The 15,353-nt window shown below is 48.1% G+C and overlaps 1 protein-coding gene across 1 annotated transcript in view; it reads right to left on the bottom strand.

Annotated features, from left to right (window-relative positions):
• The window catches only part of RCOR1 (REST corepressor 1), a 122,115-nt gene extending 112,362 nt beyond the window's left edge, over window positions 1-9,753 (bottom strand). The window contains exons 1-2 of the mRNA XM_043557061.1: window positions 9,204-9,753; window positions 9,070-9,129 (exon numbers count right to left, since the gene is read on the bottom strand). Coding sequence (XP_043412996.1) covers window positions 9,070-9,129; window positions 9,204-9,510 — 367 coding nt within the window. The 5' untranslated portion in view covers window positions 9,511-9,753. The remainder of the gene's footprint in view (window positions 1-9,069; window positions 9,130-9,203) is intronic.
• Between the last annotated feature and the right edge of the window lie 5,600 nt (window positions 9,754-15,353).

The following is a 15,353-nucleotide window of genomic DNA, read 5'->3' as shown; positions in this document are numbered from 1 at the left end:
TATCTTTAAATGTTTGTTTTTAAGTATTTTAAGCACGGAGCCCAATGCGGAACCCAATGTAGGGCCTGAACTGAGCACGCTGAGATCATGACCTGAGCTGAGGTCAAGAGTAAGACATTTAACCGACTGAGCCACTCAGATGCCCCTAAGTGTTTTTCTTAAAAAGGATTTCTGGCTGACTCTCCCTGAAATACAGTAGGTTGAAATCTGGCTCCAACTTAACAATGAATGGTATCTTGGAGTTTTTCCTTTCTTAGTGATATATAAAATGATGTTGCATTAAAAACAGAACTACCCTACGGGCCAGCAGTTGCACTACTAGGCATTTATCCAAGGCATACAGCTGTGCTGTTTCGAAGGGGCACACGCACCCCCATGTTTATAGCAGCCCTGTCGACAATAGCCAAAGTCTGGAAAGAGCCCAAATGTCCCTCGATGCATGAATGGATAAAGAAGATGTGGTATATATATACAAGGGAGTATTACTTGGCAATCATAAAGAAGGAAATCTTGCCATCTGCAACTACGTGGATGGAACTGGAAGCTATTACGCTAAGCGAAATTAGAGAAAGACAAATACCATATGACTTCACTCATATGAAGTCTTTGAGATGCAAAACAGATGAACATAAGGGAAGGGAAGCAAAAATAATACAAAAACAAGGAGGGGGACAAAACATAAGAGACTCTTAAAGACAGAGAACAGAGGGTTACTGGAGGGGTTGTGGAAGGGGGATGGGCTAAATGGGTAAGGGGCATTGAGGAAGACGCTTGTAGGGATGAGCACTGGGTGTTACAATAGGGGATGAGTCACTGGAATCTACTCCTGAAATCATTATTGCACAATATGCTAACTAACTCGGATGTAAATAAACAAACAAACAAAACACCAAAACAAAAAAGAAAAATAAATAAGTAATGGTGCATCTTACAACTAAGGGCATCTTAGAATGAATGCACTACCTTGGGCAAGTTATTAGGTTGAACCAGAACAAAAAGCCTCTGTTTCCTCATCTGGAAAATGGGAATAATAACGTTACCTTATATGATTGTTGGGACTGTCATATTTAAAATTATTTAATAAATACTAAGCGTTCAGGGCAACTGAGTGGCTCAGTTGGTTGAGCATCTGACTTCGGCTCAGGTCATGATTTCACGGTTCGTGGGTTCAAGCCCCGTGTTGGGCTCTGTGCTGACAGCTCAGAGCCTAGAGCCTGCTTCAGATTCTGTGTCTCCCTCTCTGCCCCTTCCCTGCTCATGCTCTGTCTCTCAAAAATAAACAAACATTTAAAAAAATAAACATTAAAACAATAAATACTAAGTGTTCAAACCAGACTGACACACAGTAAGCACTGTCTTCACCTGGCACTGACAGATCATTCCTTTGGAGGTTTTCTGTTAGTGATGACAAGTTTTACCTCCCCATCCGCACACTCACCCATTCCCTTTCAATTAGTGGCAAATCCATTAGACAGATAAATGTAGCACCATACCCATTTGTAAGAAACTCAATTTCTGTTATAGGAACTAAAGCCATAACTTTAACCTCTAACATGCTAACATAACCACATGTTGGACAGAAATTAAATCCGAAGCTTTCAGATCACTTGGCACTGTAATTTGGGTCAAGCAGTTGATAAGTTAGCACACCAAAATGATCTAACACTGAAACAAAACAAACGAAGATGCGTCAAGTCTCATTGACATTCATCTTCCAAGTCAAGGGTCCTGGTGACAATAATTCCAGGGACTATATACCAAGGCCAGGCTCTCGGCAGAAATATATCCAATCAGGAACATTATTTTTATTCCTTCCTAATCAAAGAAACTCAATCAACCCGCAACCCTAACAAAGGATTAGCACCAAATATAAAGAACTCACACAAATCAGTAAGAAAAAGACCAACACTCTACAGAAAAACAGCAAAAGACACATCCATGGGAGGAACTCAAGTAGCCAAAAAACATATAAAAAGACATTTTTAAAAAATGCCAACATAAACCACAAAAGGATAGCACTGCAAAAAAGTTAATAAATCTAACCCTATAGTGAAGATTGGGTGAAAAGGAACTTAGGTGCCTTGTTAGTGGACATGTACTTGTTTGGAAAGCATCAAAGCAAATGAATGCACAAAATAATTCCACTTACAAAAAGACTTTGACAGTAACAAAACATATTGCTTATCATCCCTAAGCATGTATTAAAGTACAAAAACATGCACGGGAATTCTGAAGGCCTTGAGAGCCGGCCGCTCCGATTTCCCTTCGAGAGAGAAGTGCTGAGAGATGTTTCATTAGCTGGCAGTCCCATCGGCCTGGCACCTCTGGGACCCGCTGCAGCATACACACCAGCGCCAGGCCAATGCCTGAACCCAGCAGACACTCTAGAGCAGGGCCACCCCTGCCCAATGGGCTCCTCCAACAAGCAATGTGCTGCGGCTGAGGCTTTCTCCAAGCTGGATCCCAGCCTCAGGCGCCGGGATCCAACCATCCATCACTGTGCTTTCTGCTTTCCTTCGGGGCTGTCGCACCTACATCCAGTCTGAGGGGCTTCTGCCACCTCACCTTCCTCTCCTCTTTATCCTTCACAGGCATTTACCCCTATGAATCTCTTGCAAACCTAATCCTAGCTTAGCATATGCTTCTCAGAGGAAGCAAATGAACTATCACAGGAAAAACGTAAATCAACTTCGAATTAGTGGAGGGAGGGGAAGAATTAGCCTTTAGCTGCACCTGACGCAAATACAGCCTAATGTATAAAGTATTAATCACAGTGGTGGGGACGTGTACTATTTCCTGTTCTATCTCAATGTTTATTTTTTTAAAAATCACTCTATCGTTATAATTCTGCCCTATCCTACGGTAATAATCAAACATATTCAAATTATGCATAATAACTATCCAGTCACTTCAATTTGTGAAAAGCTCAACTGTTACTTCTGGTTCTAAAATTATAAACACACATCACTGCTCCCAATTGCCATTCCCAGTAACAAGGCTTTAAAACGTCTAAAATCACACAAGGTTGAAGCCTGACCTCCTATGGTCTCCAGTCTGCCTTGCAGTACCTTCAATGGTCAGGTACCCAAAGACAAATATAAGTCACTTTATCTCCCCAGCCCCTATTTTCCTCATCTAGGACAAAGGAAGGCTGGGTTAGATGGACATTTTAATTTTTACTCTCATTACTTTGAGGGAGGGAAAATCCAAAAACTTCAAAAATTATGTCTAGTATGAAATTTTTACTAAAACCCACATCTTTAAAGAATTTGCCTAATTTGAAAACAGGAGTTTTAGGGATTACTGTTAACATCTCATTTAAATGACATCCTAATGTCATTCTAAAATATGGATTTCTCTCAAACATTTTAGGAGAATGCTTTTTAAATCAACTTCAAAATGTTCCATTTTTAAAATTCAACAAAGGAAATTCTTATGAAACTCAACACATTAGATAAGATGTATTTTTTTTTAATTTTTTTAATGTTTATTTATTTTTGAGAGAGGAGAGAGAGCACGAGAGGAGGAGGGGAACACAGACTCCTAAGCAGGCTCCAGGCTCCCAGCTGTCAGCACAGAGCCCAACGCGGGGCTCGAACTCACAAACCGCGAGATCATGACCTGAGCCCATGAGCCAAAGTTGGACGTTTAACTGACTGAGCCACCGGCACGCCCCAAGATGTATTAATGAAACGTTCAAAACACAAAACAGAAGAAACTGTTACACTGCAACTATAACCCTACTTTCCGCAACTGCTCTTTAAAGCTGCAGGGAAGATTAACTCAGTCCAAATGACTAAACCAGTGTTCCATCCCCAGGCCGTACCTTACTCAGACTTTTACTACACTGGTACAGAGATTCCTCTCCCAGAAAGTGATTTAAAGTTCTGTTTTAAACAGAAATACAAACTTAAAACATACACCTGAACAAGGATCATTGTTTTCCATCAGAGTAGGTGACAAACAAGCCTATTTCTTTTCACAACATTCATGGAACCTCTGAAGAAAAGCTCAGAAATGAGAGCTAAACCATAATTACAACAACCTACGTTGTAAAGAAGAAAACAACAGACGACAACCTGGGGAAAAATACAGTAACTTGGATACAACTTTGATATTTCATCTCCAAAGACTTCAGGCTTTTTCAACTCAACTGCCCTGCAAAAACCTTATAATACCAAGGAAAATGGCTTTCTAAGAGCAAGCCGAGATTTCTTCAGTACAAATTAACACTGATTTTAAAACAACTATGTTGTGGTGAGCTTCAATCAGCTAACTAACCTCTGAATGACAGTCGTCACCCCAGGAAGGGAGTACGGTGGTAAAAGAACGCCACCTTGAAAACACTAACTCTCAGAGACGAGGACCTGGAAGTTTAGAGTAAAAACTCCCTGGCTCAGAACCTAGTTAATGTGTACCTCTCCTGGCCTGGGGACGGATTCAAGGTATCTTTAGTACAATCTAGAAACCTGACCTGAATTACCTATACTCTCTGGTCCTCGGTATTCTTTTTCTGCTCTGCAAATGCTTTGGACTCCTTCTCTATCTTTATGTCCCTAAATCGTAGCAAATACATGTGACTCAAAAACAATCATCTTCAAATATCTCAGCGCACAACTTGCATTCAAGTCAATGTTTTCATCATAACCCGGTCTTCCCTCCAAGAAAAGCAGGTAATGCAAGGACCACTGGTTGGCAACCCCAGTCACATGGATGACAATTAAAATAAGGACACCAGGAGATGTTTACTTAGCACTCACTGTGCGTCAGGCACGGCGCTAGGCATTTCACATGTGTAAGGTAATTCCTTCTCTTGACGAAGAAAGTTCTATTCTCTGTTTTACAGATGAAGGCAAACTCAAGTAACCTGGGGCGCCTGGATGGCTCAGTCAGTGGAGCCATCAACTCCTGCTTTCAGCTCAGGTCACGATCTCATGATTCCTGAGTTCGAGCCCCAAGTCGGGCTCCACACTCACAGAGAGGAGTCTGTTTGGGATTCTCTCTCTTTCCGTCTCTCTCTGCCCCTCCGAGCTCACGTGCACCCATGCACACTCACTCACACTCTCTCTCTCTCTCTCTCTCTCTCTCTCTCTCTCTCTCAAAATAAATAAACTTAAAAAAAAGAAAAAAAGTGAAGGAACTTGCCCAGGGTCAATACGGAGCTGGCAAGAGACACTGCCAGGACCCAAACCCAGGTCTGACAATTCTCACCGCCCAAGCTGTCTACCCTACACTGCTTCTGAAAGAAACAGGAAATTACAAAGAGGACTGTAACTGATACAATCCTAGACCATTAGGGATGCAAAGAACCCCTGATTCATGACGGAGGAAACCGAGGTTCCTGAAGATAAAGTGACCAGCTCCACTTTTTACCACCTGCTTAGTCACAGAGATCGGGCATTCAATCTCCTGACAACTAGATTTAGGTGTCTCCCCACCACACTACTTAACAAAGTTGATCTCACAGGACTTATCATTACCCTAACCTCTCATTTGAGTGAACACTGCCTCAAAGTATGTCTAAATGACACCACAATCACCATAACTTGTGAATTTAAGAATATCTATAGAGTTGATTTTTACGATGAAACTAAAGCATAGAAAATAATGTGGTCAAGGACAAACACAGAACCAGCAGTAAAAAGAAACAAAAAACAGGCCAAGACCCCCTGTTCAGCAAAATTATTCCACATTAAAGCATTAACGCATTTTACTAAGAGAAATCAACTCTGAAGTGACAAGCTGAGCCAATGACAACCCCAAATTTCAAATCTGATGAAACTGGATTCAATGTACAAATACAGGTTGCTTTTTTAAAGGACTATTGTCTCAACAATATTTGCCAATAACAACTTCTTCTTTAAGAGTCATAATTTTAGTATCAGTGAACTGTGATACTGAAAACCAACACAGGATGAAAGTTGACATAAAAACACATGCTTCAGAAAACAAAGAACTTGAGTCAACCTTAAAATCCTGTCACTGTGTTTCTCTAGCTAGAATGCCAAACGGTGGTAGAAATATATAGGCTCCAGATTCCTGCCTTGCATGCACACCAGTAAGATCATGGAAAACATTCACATCTTTATATAGAAAAACACTACTCATTTGAAATTAAATTATGCTTTGCAAGTACATATAGGAAATAACTTACCAGAAGTAGGACAGAATAAGCATTCCTCCTTCTTACTCTATTCTACGATTACCAAATTCTGAGACACCAATGACAACACACACAACGGCATGGGGTATGGAAAGACAATCTGGACACCATACGTGGGAACAAAGCCTAAGTTAAAGATGTAGAGCTACATTCTGGTGTCTGTTTTCAAAACTAATTGATAAAATTTCTCCTATCATTGTAAACATAGATGGTATTTTAAATTGCCACGTTATGCCACAGGCCACTCATCTAGTCTGGGTCTTAATTTGATTATGAAAACCTAATGAGTATTTTAGGGCTACAGAGCCCCGTCCGTTTCAGTCTCTATTTTGTAAAGGATGACAGAAATGGATCTTCTTTGGACTATGCAGGGAGTATCAGATGTTCCCAGCTTCAACCATTTGCTTTTAAAGCTAAATAGGCTCAATTTGGGATAATATGGGTAAATAAAACCTGACTTAAAAAAAATTAAAATCAACTTCTTCCACTCACAGTGGACTCCAACTCATCAGAGAGAGTTAAAAAAAAAAAAAAAAAAAAAAAAAGAAAGGAAAGAAAAAAAGGGCTCTCTGAAGAGTTTCACACTCACTTGTTCAAAATTCTGGTTTAAAAAAAAATGCATTCCAAACTCAGGCAGGGAGAAAGGACAAGCACTAACAATCCCAATCTCAATTCCATATTCCTCCTAGCTTACACTCATGGAAAGAACTGTTCAGTCTAAAGACCTAAAAACATTTTTTGGGGGGGGGGGGGGTGGCTAGGAAACAAATATGGTGTACCACTTCTACTCCAAAATGGAAGTCTCCTCTCCCCTTAGATTTTAAGTTCCATATAAGAACACGTTGAAAAAACTCACTAAGAAACAATAAGGTCCCACAACTTTCAGCCACATCTATGAATCTGTCCTGCTGCTCAGACTGGCAAAAGAGGGCTTAAAACTATCTCATACCAGTTAGAGTCCTTTCCAGCTTAAAACAACACAAAATAGGCAATCTGTAAATGTGAATGCCACAACCCAAGCCATTGGCAGTCAGACTCTGCAGAACATTTACAATGTTTCACTTTTAGAGTGGCAGGTCTCTAGCAAATGCATGCTGGTACCTAGTCCATGAAAAATACAAGGGCAGCTCAAGAAAGGATCCTACCATATCTGCCATTTCAAAGAAAAGAACAAACCCAAAGCCAGGCTCACTACTGACATCGATACTTAGAAGGAGATCAGAAATCTAATTCCTGTTGTTGCCATTTCCTTAGTCACATCCAACATACTTAAGTAAAGCTTTCAAAACCAACATAACCAAAGCGTACTAAAAATCGACCAACTTACTAAAAGATCCGTGGCAAGTTGATTTTTTTTTTTTTAATCTATGTGAGAAACTTGGTGACAACCTATGCTTTATGTTCCGTGTATTAAAACAAAGATGGACTTGACCTACAAAATGAAGACAGGGTCAACTGTAACCAAAAAACAGCATGCTTCCCCTGGTGGCCAACCTAGGAATGGAGAAGGCATGCACACAAGAGAAAAAGCCTGGTCTCCCAGTTCTATCTGTCACTCTTGTCAATGAGAAGTCACTACCAAAAAAGGAAGATGTGGGGGAAGGGGAACCGATCAAAAAGACTAACACGAATTAAAAAGGAATACAAACCTGGGTGTTAAGACTACATGAATGTAAGCGACTTAAATCAACAGACTAAAATTTAGAAAGCAAATATGGGCAAGGTCATTTATTCCCAGAGTGCCCAAAAGCTCACTCAGGGATCCCTGTGTATCTTCACTTCAAAGAACGCCCAGAGTTCAGTACCTTAATAACAGCTCAAGAGCGATCTCCTTTCTCAAGGACTAGATCCTTGCAATTTTCTGCAGTCTTGTTTCCAAGGAAAGGCAGTTATGCATTTATTTTCTCAAATAAACTAGTGGCATAACCTAGATACCCTCCTGCTCTAAAGCCCTCCAACCAGAAAGCCTGTTAGCTCCACTTCTGCAAGATTCTTTCGAATTTTATTTCATAATACCCACGTCCTTTCGAACATCTTCTATGCCAACAATCTTTAAAGAACAGTCTCATGGAGAGCCGGGCTAGAATCTCACGCACTAAAATCTGACGAATTCCTTTGTCTGATTAGATTTTTTCTGGTACCACTTTAAATTTGCTTCCACGCAGAACAGCAGCAAGGAAAGTAAATGTTCCATTCTAGGGTGGAGGGATCTCTTGGAGGTGGAAATAATTCGTTAGGCTAAAGCTTCCCAGGGTTCTATTCTTTTCACAACCCCTTCCTTCAAGAAAAACAAAACAAAACAAAAAAGGGAACACACGGACATTTACAAATAGGTCCTAAAATCGAACTGCCACGAGCAAGCCTCTCTTCCCCGGGCAGGCGCCCTCTGGGAAGCTCACACTTCTTAACTGAACTGGGGGGGGGGGGGGGTCGTTTCTCTACTCCCCCCCTCGCCCCAGGCTGGGAGGGGAGGCAGGGGCACGCAGAAGCCCGGGGGCCAGCAGGAAGAGAAAAAGGCAAGTGCTGCGACGTTTGGCAGGGCAGAGAGGGGTCGGAGGGCGTCCCGAGTCCGGGGCGCTCGCAGCACGCTAACTCTCCGGCGCCGCCACCCCTACCCCCGGCCGAGGCGCAGCCGGCCGGGACCCCGGGACCCCCCCCCCTCCCCAGGCCGACGCCGCCCCGCTCCTCGGGGGCGCAGCGGGCCAGGCGGCAGCGACCCGACCGGGGGGCGACTTGAGCCTCCCCGGGGCGCGGGGCGCGCTCGCGGACCACGCTCGGGTGTGAGCTCCCCTCCCCGTCCTCGCCCTGCTGTTCTCCCCGCGGACAGCAGGGCGAACACACACAAAAAGAAAGTTGTCCGGGGGCCCCCGCCCCCTCGGGTCGCGGGGCCCGGGGGCGCTACTCACCGGGGTCGAAGTCGGGCACCACCGCCTGGTACTGGGGTCCGACCCGCATGCCGCCGCCACCTGCGGGGAAGCAGAGCACCGCGGTCAGCGCGGGCGGGCGGGCGCGGGGGCGGCGCGGGGCGGCTGCCACCTACCGTGCTCCTCGTCGCTGGACGAGCCCGAGCTGCCTTCCTCCCAGGAGTTGCTGCTGCTGTTACCATTGGGCGCCGCCGCCGCCAAACTTTTATTCTGCCCATTATTGGGGGCGGCGGCGGCCGAGGCGGCGGCCGAGGCGGAGGCGGCGGCGGCGGCGGCCGAGGCGGAGGCGGTGGCCGAGGCGGCGGCGGCGGCCGAGGCGGCGGCGGCGGAGGCGGCGGCGGCCGAGGCGGCCGAGCTGGCCGCGTTGTTCCTCCCTCTCCGCTTCCCTGAGACCTCGGGGCCCTTCTCCACCATGGCCGGCATCGGCGGGGGCCGGGGCCGGGCGAAAGTGGCGGGGCCCCGCGGCTCCTGAGGAGGGGGCGCCGGGCGGGGGGGGGGGGGAGGAGCGCGGGCAGGCGCGGGGCCGGGCGGGCGCGGCGGGAACCCGCGGGCGCGAGTCGGAGCCGGGGGTGGCCGGGCGGGCGGAGCGCGGTGCGGCTTCAAGCCCCCAGCGCCGAGCCGAGCGCAACTTTCGCTCTCATCGCCGCCCGCACTTCACTGGCACTAACTACTCCGGGAGCCGCGAGCGGGCTGGGGGGGGGGGGGGGGGGGGCGGGGCCTGGGGCGAGCCGGGGGTGGGGGGGGGAAGCCGCGCGCAGCCCAACCCGACGCGGGCTGGCTCCGCCCCCCCGCGCGCTCCCATTGGCTTGTGTGGGATTCGGACGGCGAGCGGCAGCGCGGTTGGCTCGGCGAGCCCGTCTGTCCAAGGGACGGGGGCGGGAGCGCGGGGAGGGGGAGGCTCCGGGCTTCCGTTGGTCAGGTTCGGTTGACGCGTATCGCCCGCTGTACGTGGTTTGAGGTTTGCAATCTCTCTACGCCCCATGATCCATCTCTCTAGGCAATAGCGAGGAGTTAGCTGCCCTCCCCGCCCCCTCCCTCCGCTGCGGCCCCCACCCCCTCACCTGCGCGCACCACCCGCAGCCTCGGCCCCCACATTCCGCGAAGGGCCCCTCTGAGAGTCCAGTTGGCTTCAAAAAGTAAAATATGCGCGACACGAGAACAGAAATTGAATGCAAGGTCGGGACTATTTTCCCCTTCGCGCGGAGGATTACAGCCACAGTTTGAATGGGTTCTATACAAAGAGGGGAAACTAATTGGAAGAAACTAATTGCGCCCCCACCTTTCCCAAGGGATTTGGCAGCGGCTCAGCGCCGCGGGTCCTCGTTGCAGGGGACAGGGTTCCCAGGTGACAGTCTCCCGAAGGGAAAGGAAGCAGCGGGGGGGGGGGGGGGGGGGTTGTGCTCAGAGTATTTGTGGAGGCTTCTGCTAATTGGGTTGGGGGAGGTTGGAAGTCGCCGCAATTGCCCCAGTCGCTGGCGCGCCGCGTCCAAGGGGACCGGAGGGAGGGTCCCGAGCGGCCTCTGCCCGGACGCAAAGTCCGGGTCCCGGGTCCCTTGCCATCGTTGAGGGCCGGTTAGTCCTCAGTGAAGAGACCGAATCGTCCCTGCGGGAGGGGACACTTAGAGAAATGGGGAGGAGGACTTATAGAAATGGGCTGGGGCCAGGAAGGGTAAAGAGGAAGAAGCTATTTTCATCCCAAGCCCTTGGTAGTGGAGGAGGGTCAACTTCCTCCCAGGCAAGAGCCACTTTTCCGGATCTGCTGCCTGCCCTGCCTCCCCTGATCCACGCCGAGCACCCAGCAAGGGAGAGCACGACCCAGCTCGAGACATCCCTGCCTGAAGTGTGATCACCCACCAGCCCGGGGGCTGCTTTACCGCTGGATGGGGGTTTGGGGGGAGCGTGGGACTCCCCTGGAAGTCCTCGTCAGTCCCACCTCCACCACCCCCCCCCCCGCAAACAGCGCGCTGCTCCTGCATAATTAGGAGACAAGAGAAGGTCTATAAATAATTTTTTTAATGCAACGGATAGCTTTTAAGTTACTTTTAAGTTGCTTCAAACCTGAGCTGTATAAGGGGACAGTTTACACCAGCTCAAGATATAAATAGCTACAGGGAGAAATCTGGAGTTTTATGTTTTTAAAACCTTAATAAGCAGAGTGTTCTCTAACACATTTTATGCAGGATGAACCATCGTTATTAACTTCAATGATGTGACCACGATCACTTCTGCCTCAATGGCTAGGAGCCCTCCTGGAGGAGGAGCCGGCTGGCACCAAGTTCAGGGTCTCATCTCCAGGACTCCCCTTAAAAGGATGCCCCTCTCATTGGAGCACCCCAGGCGGTACAGATGTGTGCCCTTGGGATACTCCTCCACCAGCTGGCCTGGGTAGGGTCCAGACGGCAAAGCCCAGGGTTAGGAACCAGAGGAGGCATTCTGGGGCTGGGCCACCTGGCTGAGGGCCTCTGTGACTCATCTGGAGGTGAGCACTGTGTAAGGAATGAGGTTAACACCACTCTGCCCTGCTCACTTGGTGTCCTATGAAGTTCTACCATCAGACCCTGGAATGATTAGCCTACAACAGCGCAAAGGTGATATTGAGTCATTTATTAGGGCAGCAAGGACAGCATGACACGGGTCATGAGTGCCACCCACCAAACCCCAAGGTTGGGCTACTTCCTGGCTGTGGTTACATCTTTGGACTATCCAACCATTCACTTTTTTCAACAAATATTAACCCCTAAGTTACTTCAACATATGCCAGGCCCCTTTCTAGTTTGAACCCAAAGCCACATGGATACCATACTGACCTTGACCCTCCCAGCTTCCTCATCTGAAAAACACAGATAATAGTTAACTACTTCCTGGCCTAATGGATTTTTATAGAGTCCACCTCCCCGGCCCTGATCTTCCTCCACCGTAGGGAACCCTGCAATTTTATGAAAAGACCCTTCCTGCCCCTACCTATTGTGTGGGATATCCACGCGACTCTTGAGATTGGGAATTTGTGACCTCAGACTTCAAACTGGCCCGCCACACAGTCAGCAGCCCGACCATGTTTTTCAGTGACACTCTCTCCCACTCTCTGAGACCCATATATCCCCACCTTCTCTCCTTTCCTTATACCTCCCACAGCTCCTCTGCCCTCCGCCCTCACTCGGAGCCAATGACCTCTCCTTATTCTTCAGCGAGAAATCTGAGGCCATCAAATGGCATCTCTCTCCTCTTCTGGCCTCCAGACTGGCCCAAGTCCCCACCTACCACCACCCCCCCCCGCCGCCCCCCCCTCCCCGCCTCCGCTTTAGTCTCTCCCACTGTGATCTTGATCTCAGGCACCCACTTCCCACTGCCCTCCCCTTGCTGGTCTCCTGTGCCCTCAAGCTCTCTCTTTCCCCTGAGTCAGCATTTTCCAAAGAAAGGGAATAACTCTCCCTTGCTCCCAAGTCCCATGAACCTCCTCCCCATTTCTTTACTAACCCCACAGAAACCTCCAAAGATGTGTCTATACCTGCCTTCTCCACCCCCTTCCTTCCTTCCTAGTCTTTCCTTACCCCACCCTAGGAAGGCTGTGTCCCTACTCTTAATTCTTGCTGAGGTCACTCACAACCTCCAGGCTGCTGAAGCCAGCAATCATTTCCTGGTGTCCCTGAGCTCTTCTTCCACAGCACCTGAGTCCACTACTCCATCTTCTGGAAACTCCCTGACCTTTCTAGACCTCAGGATGCCTGGTTCTCCTACCCCACAGGCCACTCCCTTCCGGTCCCCTTGCAACCTCCATCCCCTCCCTGGTTCCAGGCTCTGTGCATGATGCGTAGCAGGTGCTCATTAAAAATGTGTTGAGTGAAAGGTGGATGATAGAGGAGACAGAGTGCTGTTGGTGCACAGAGCAGGAGCCAATCCCGGTGAGGGGAAGATTCCTGAAACAAGAGAGAGGTCTGACCAACACTTGATACAAGCCCTACAAGAGGGGGAAAGGCCTTTGAATTTTATCAGCCCGGCATCTCCCCAGCATAAGCTCCTCCCCAACATCCTCCTTCAGGAGTTTGGCTGGGGGGGGGGCGGGGGTGGGGGGAAGAACCTGACAAGCACGTGACCCAGGCCTGGCTAATCAGACCTCCCCAGCCCCTTGGCTGCGGTGAGTGCCTCAGGCATTGGCACATGACCGAGCCAGGCCAATCACTGCCCTTTCCAGAACTTTTTCAGACCCTCTTAGGAGAAAGCCTGTCTCTAAGACCCAGAAAAGCTTGGAGCCTCTCGGAGAGGACCTTGATTGGAGCAGGTGGGCCAGGTTCCCAGGACTTGTGCTCAGGCGCCCTGTGGTATGTGGCCCGGGCTAGTCTAGGCCCTGCTCAAGGGAGCAACCCCTCCCCAACCAGCCTGTGGAAAGAGGAGAGCTGAGGCCTGATGGGAAGTTTTGAATTCTTCTCCCTACACCCTATCAACCAGGCCTAAAATGCTGCCCTTTAAAGTTGAGCATTTGGGGGCACCTGCGTGGCTTAGTTAAGTGTCTGACTTCAGCTCAGATCGTGATCTCGCCGTCTGAGTTCAAGCCCCGCATCGGGCTCTGTGCTGACAGCTCAGAGCCTGAAGCCTGCTTCAGATTCTGTGTCTCCCTACTCTCTGCCCCTCCCCTGCTTGCGCTGTCTCTCTCTCTCTCAAAAAATAAACAGTAAAAAAAAAAAAAAAACCTTTTTCAATAAAAAAAAATTTTTTTAGGTTGAGTATTTTGAGTTTCTGTTAGAACTTAAAGATTCTTGGTACAAATAACTGGGCATTAACCTGGTGCAAAACAAGGAAAGAATATGTAAGCAGAGGAAACAACACCCTCCCCCTCCCTTGTGAAAGACTTACTGATAATAGCTGGTCTTGAGGGTGTACCTGTGTGCCCGGTTCTTCACTCAGCCTTGAAATCCTGCACTGATTCAATCAGCCCACTAAGCCCATCAGGTGAACACACTTATGACTGGTTCCATGCCTTGCAGGTAAGCAAACTGAGGCACCTAGGGGTCAAGTCATCCGGCCAGTGAAGGATCCCGCACTTCTCAGCCACACAGCTGTGCAGCCTCGCCTTGTTAGAAAATTCTGCTAGGTGAGAGATAGCTTCCCCAAGCCTAGACCCAGGCAGAGGACAAAGGGAACTGGAGCTGGGGTGGCAGGAAAACAGCCCAGAAGCCAATCCTGGGAGGGTTTAACCCATCAAGACTATTCAGAAACTGAGACTCGGGGCACCTGGGTGGCTCAGCCGGTTACGCGTCCGACTTTGGCTCAGGTCATGATTTCACAGTTCATGGGTTCGAGCCCTGCTTTGGGCTCTGTGCTGACCACTCACAGCCCGGAGCCTGCTTTGGATTCCGTGTCTCCCTCTCTCTCTGCCCCTCCCCTGCTCATGCTCTGTCTCTCTCTGTCTCTCTCTCAAAAATAAATAAACCTTCGGGGCGCCTGGGTGGCGCCGTGGGTTAAGTGTCCGACTTCAGTCAGGTCACGATCTCGCGGTCGGGGAGTTCGAGCCCCGCGTCAGGCTCTGGGCTGATGGCTCAGAGCCTGGAGCCTGTTTCCGATTCTGTGTCTCCCTCTCTCTCTGCCCCTCCCCCGTTCATGCTCTGTCTCTCTCTGTCCCAAAAATAATAAAATAAAAACGTTGAAAAAAAAATAAACCTTTAAAAAAAAAACCTGAGACTTGAGGCAGGAATTTTAGCCATCCCAGGAGTTCTTAGCTGGCAGTCTGTGGATAGAATTCAGGGGGACTGTGAACCTGGGAGGATAATTATGAACCTTTAGCTGAAATCCAACATTTTCTTCAGTTATGAATGTAGGTGGTATTAGCAATGGCTGTGACTCTGACACTCATAGAATTCATGGTACTGTTTCATCACATTACAATTGTTGGAAAGAGCTCAGAATAGAATGTACACTCATCTCCCAAATCACAGAGACGTTAGACCCACCTCCAGATCTTGTTACTTGATGTGTTCATAACTCAACAAATAAATCAGGATGGATCATACACCTAACTGTAACAGCTAAAACTATAAAACTCTTAGGAGAAAACACAGGAGCAAGTCTTTGTGTCCTTGAGTTAGGCAAAGGCTTCTTAAATGCATTCTGAAAGCATAAGGAACAAAAGAAGTATATAAATCAGATTTCATCAAAATTTAAAATGTTTGTGTTGCAAACAATACCATCAAGAAAGTGGAAAGACAGTCCACATGATGGGAGAAAATATTTGCAAATCACACCTGGTAAGAGACTTCATCACGAATGTATAAAGA

This window comes from Prionailurus bengalensis, chromosome B3, assembly GCF_016509475.1.
Source record: "Prionailurus bengalensis isolate Pbe53 chromosome B3, Fcat_Pben_1.1_paternal_pri, whole genome shotgun sequence".
Taxonomy (NCBI): domain Eukaryota; kingdom Metazoa; phylum Chordata; class Mammalia; order Carnivora; family Felidae; genus Prionailurus; species Prionailurus bengalensis.
Note: the sequence above shows the minus strand (reverse complement) of the source record. Positions and strands in the feature narration are given on the sequence as shown.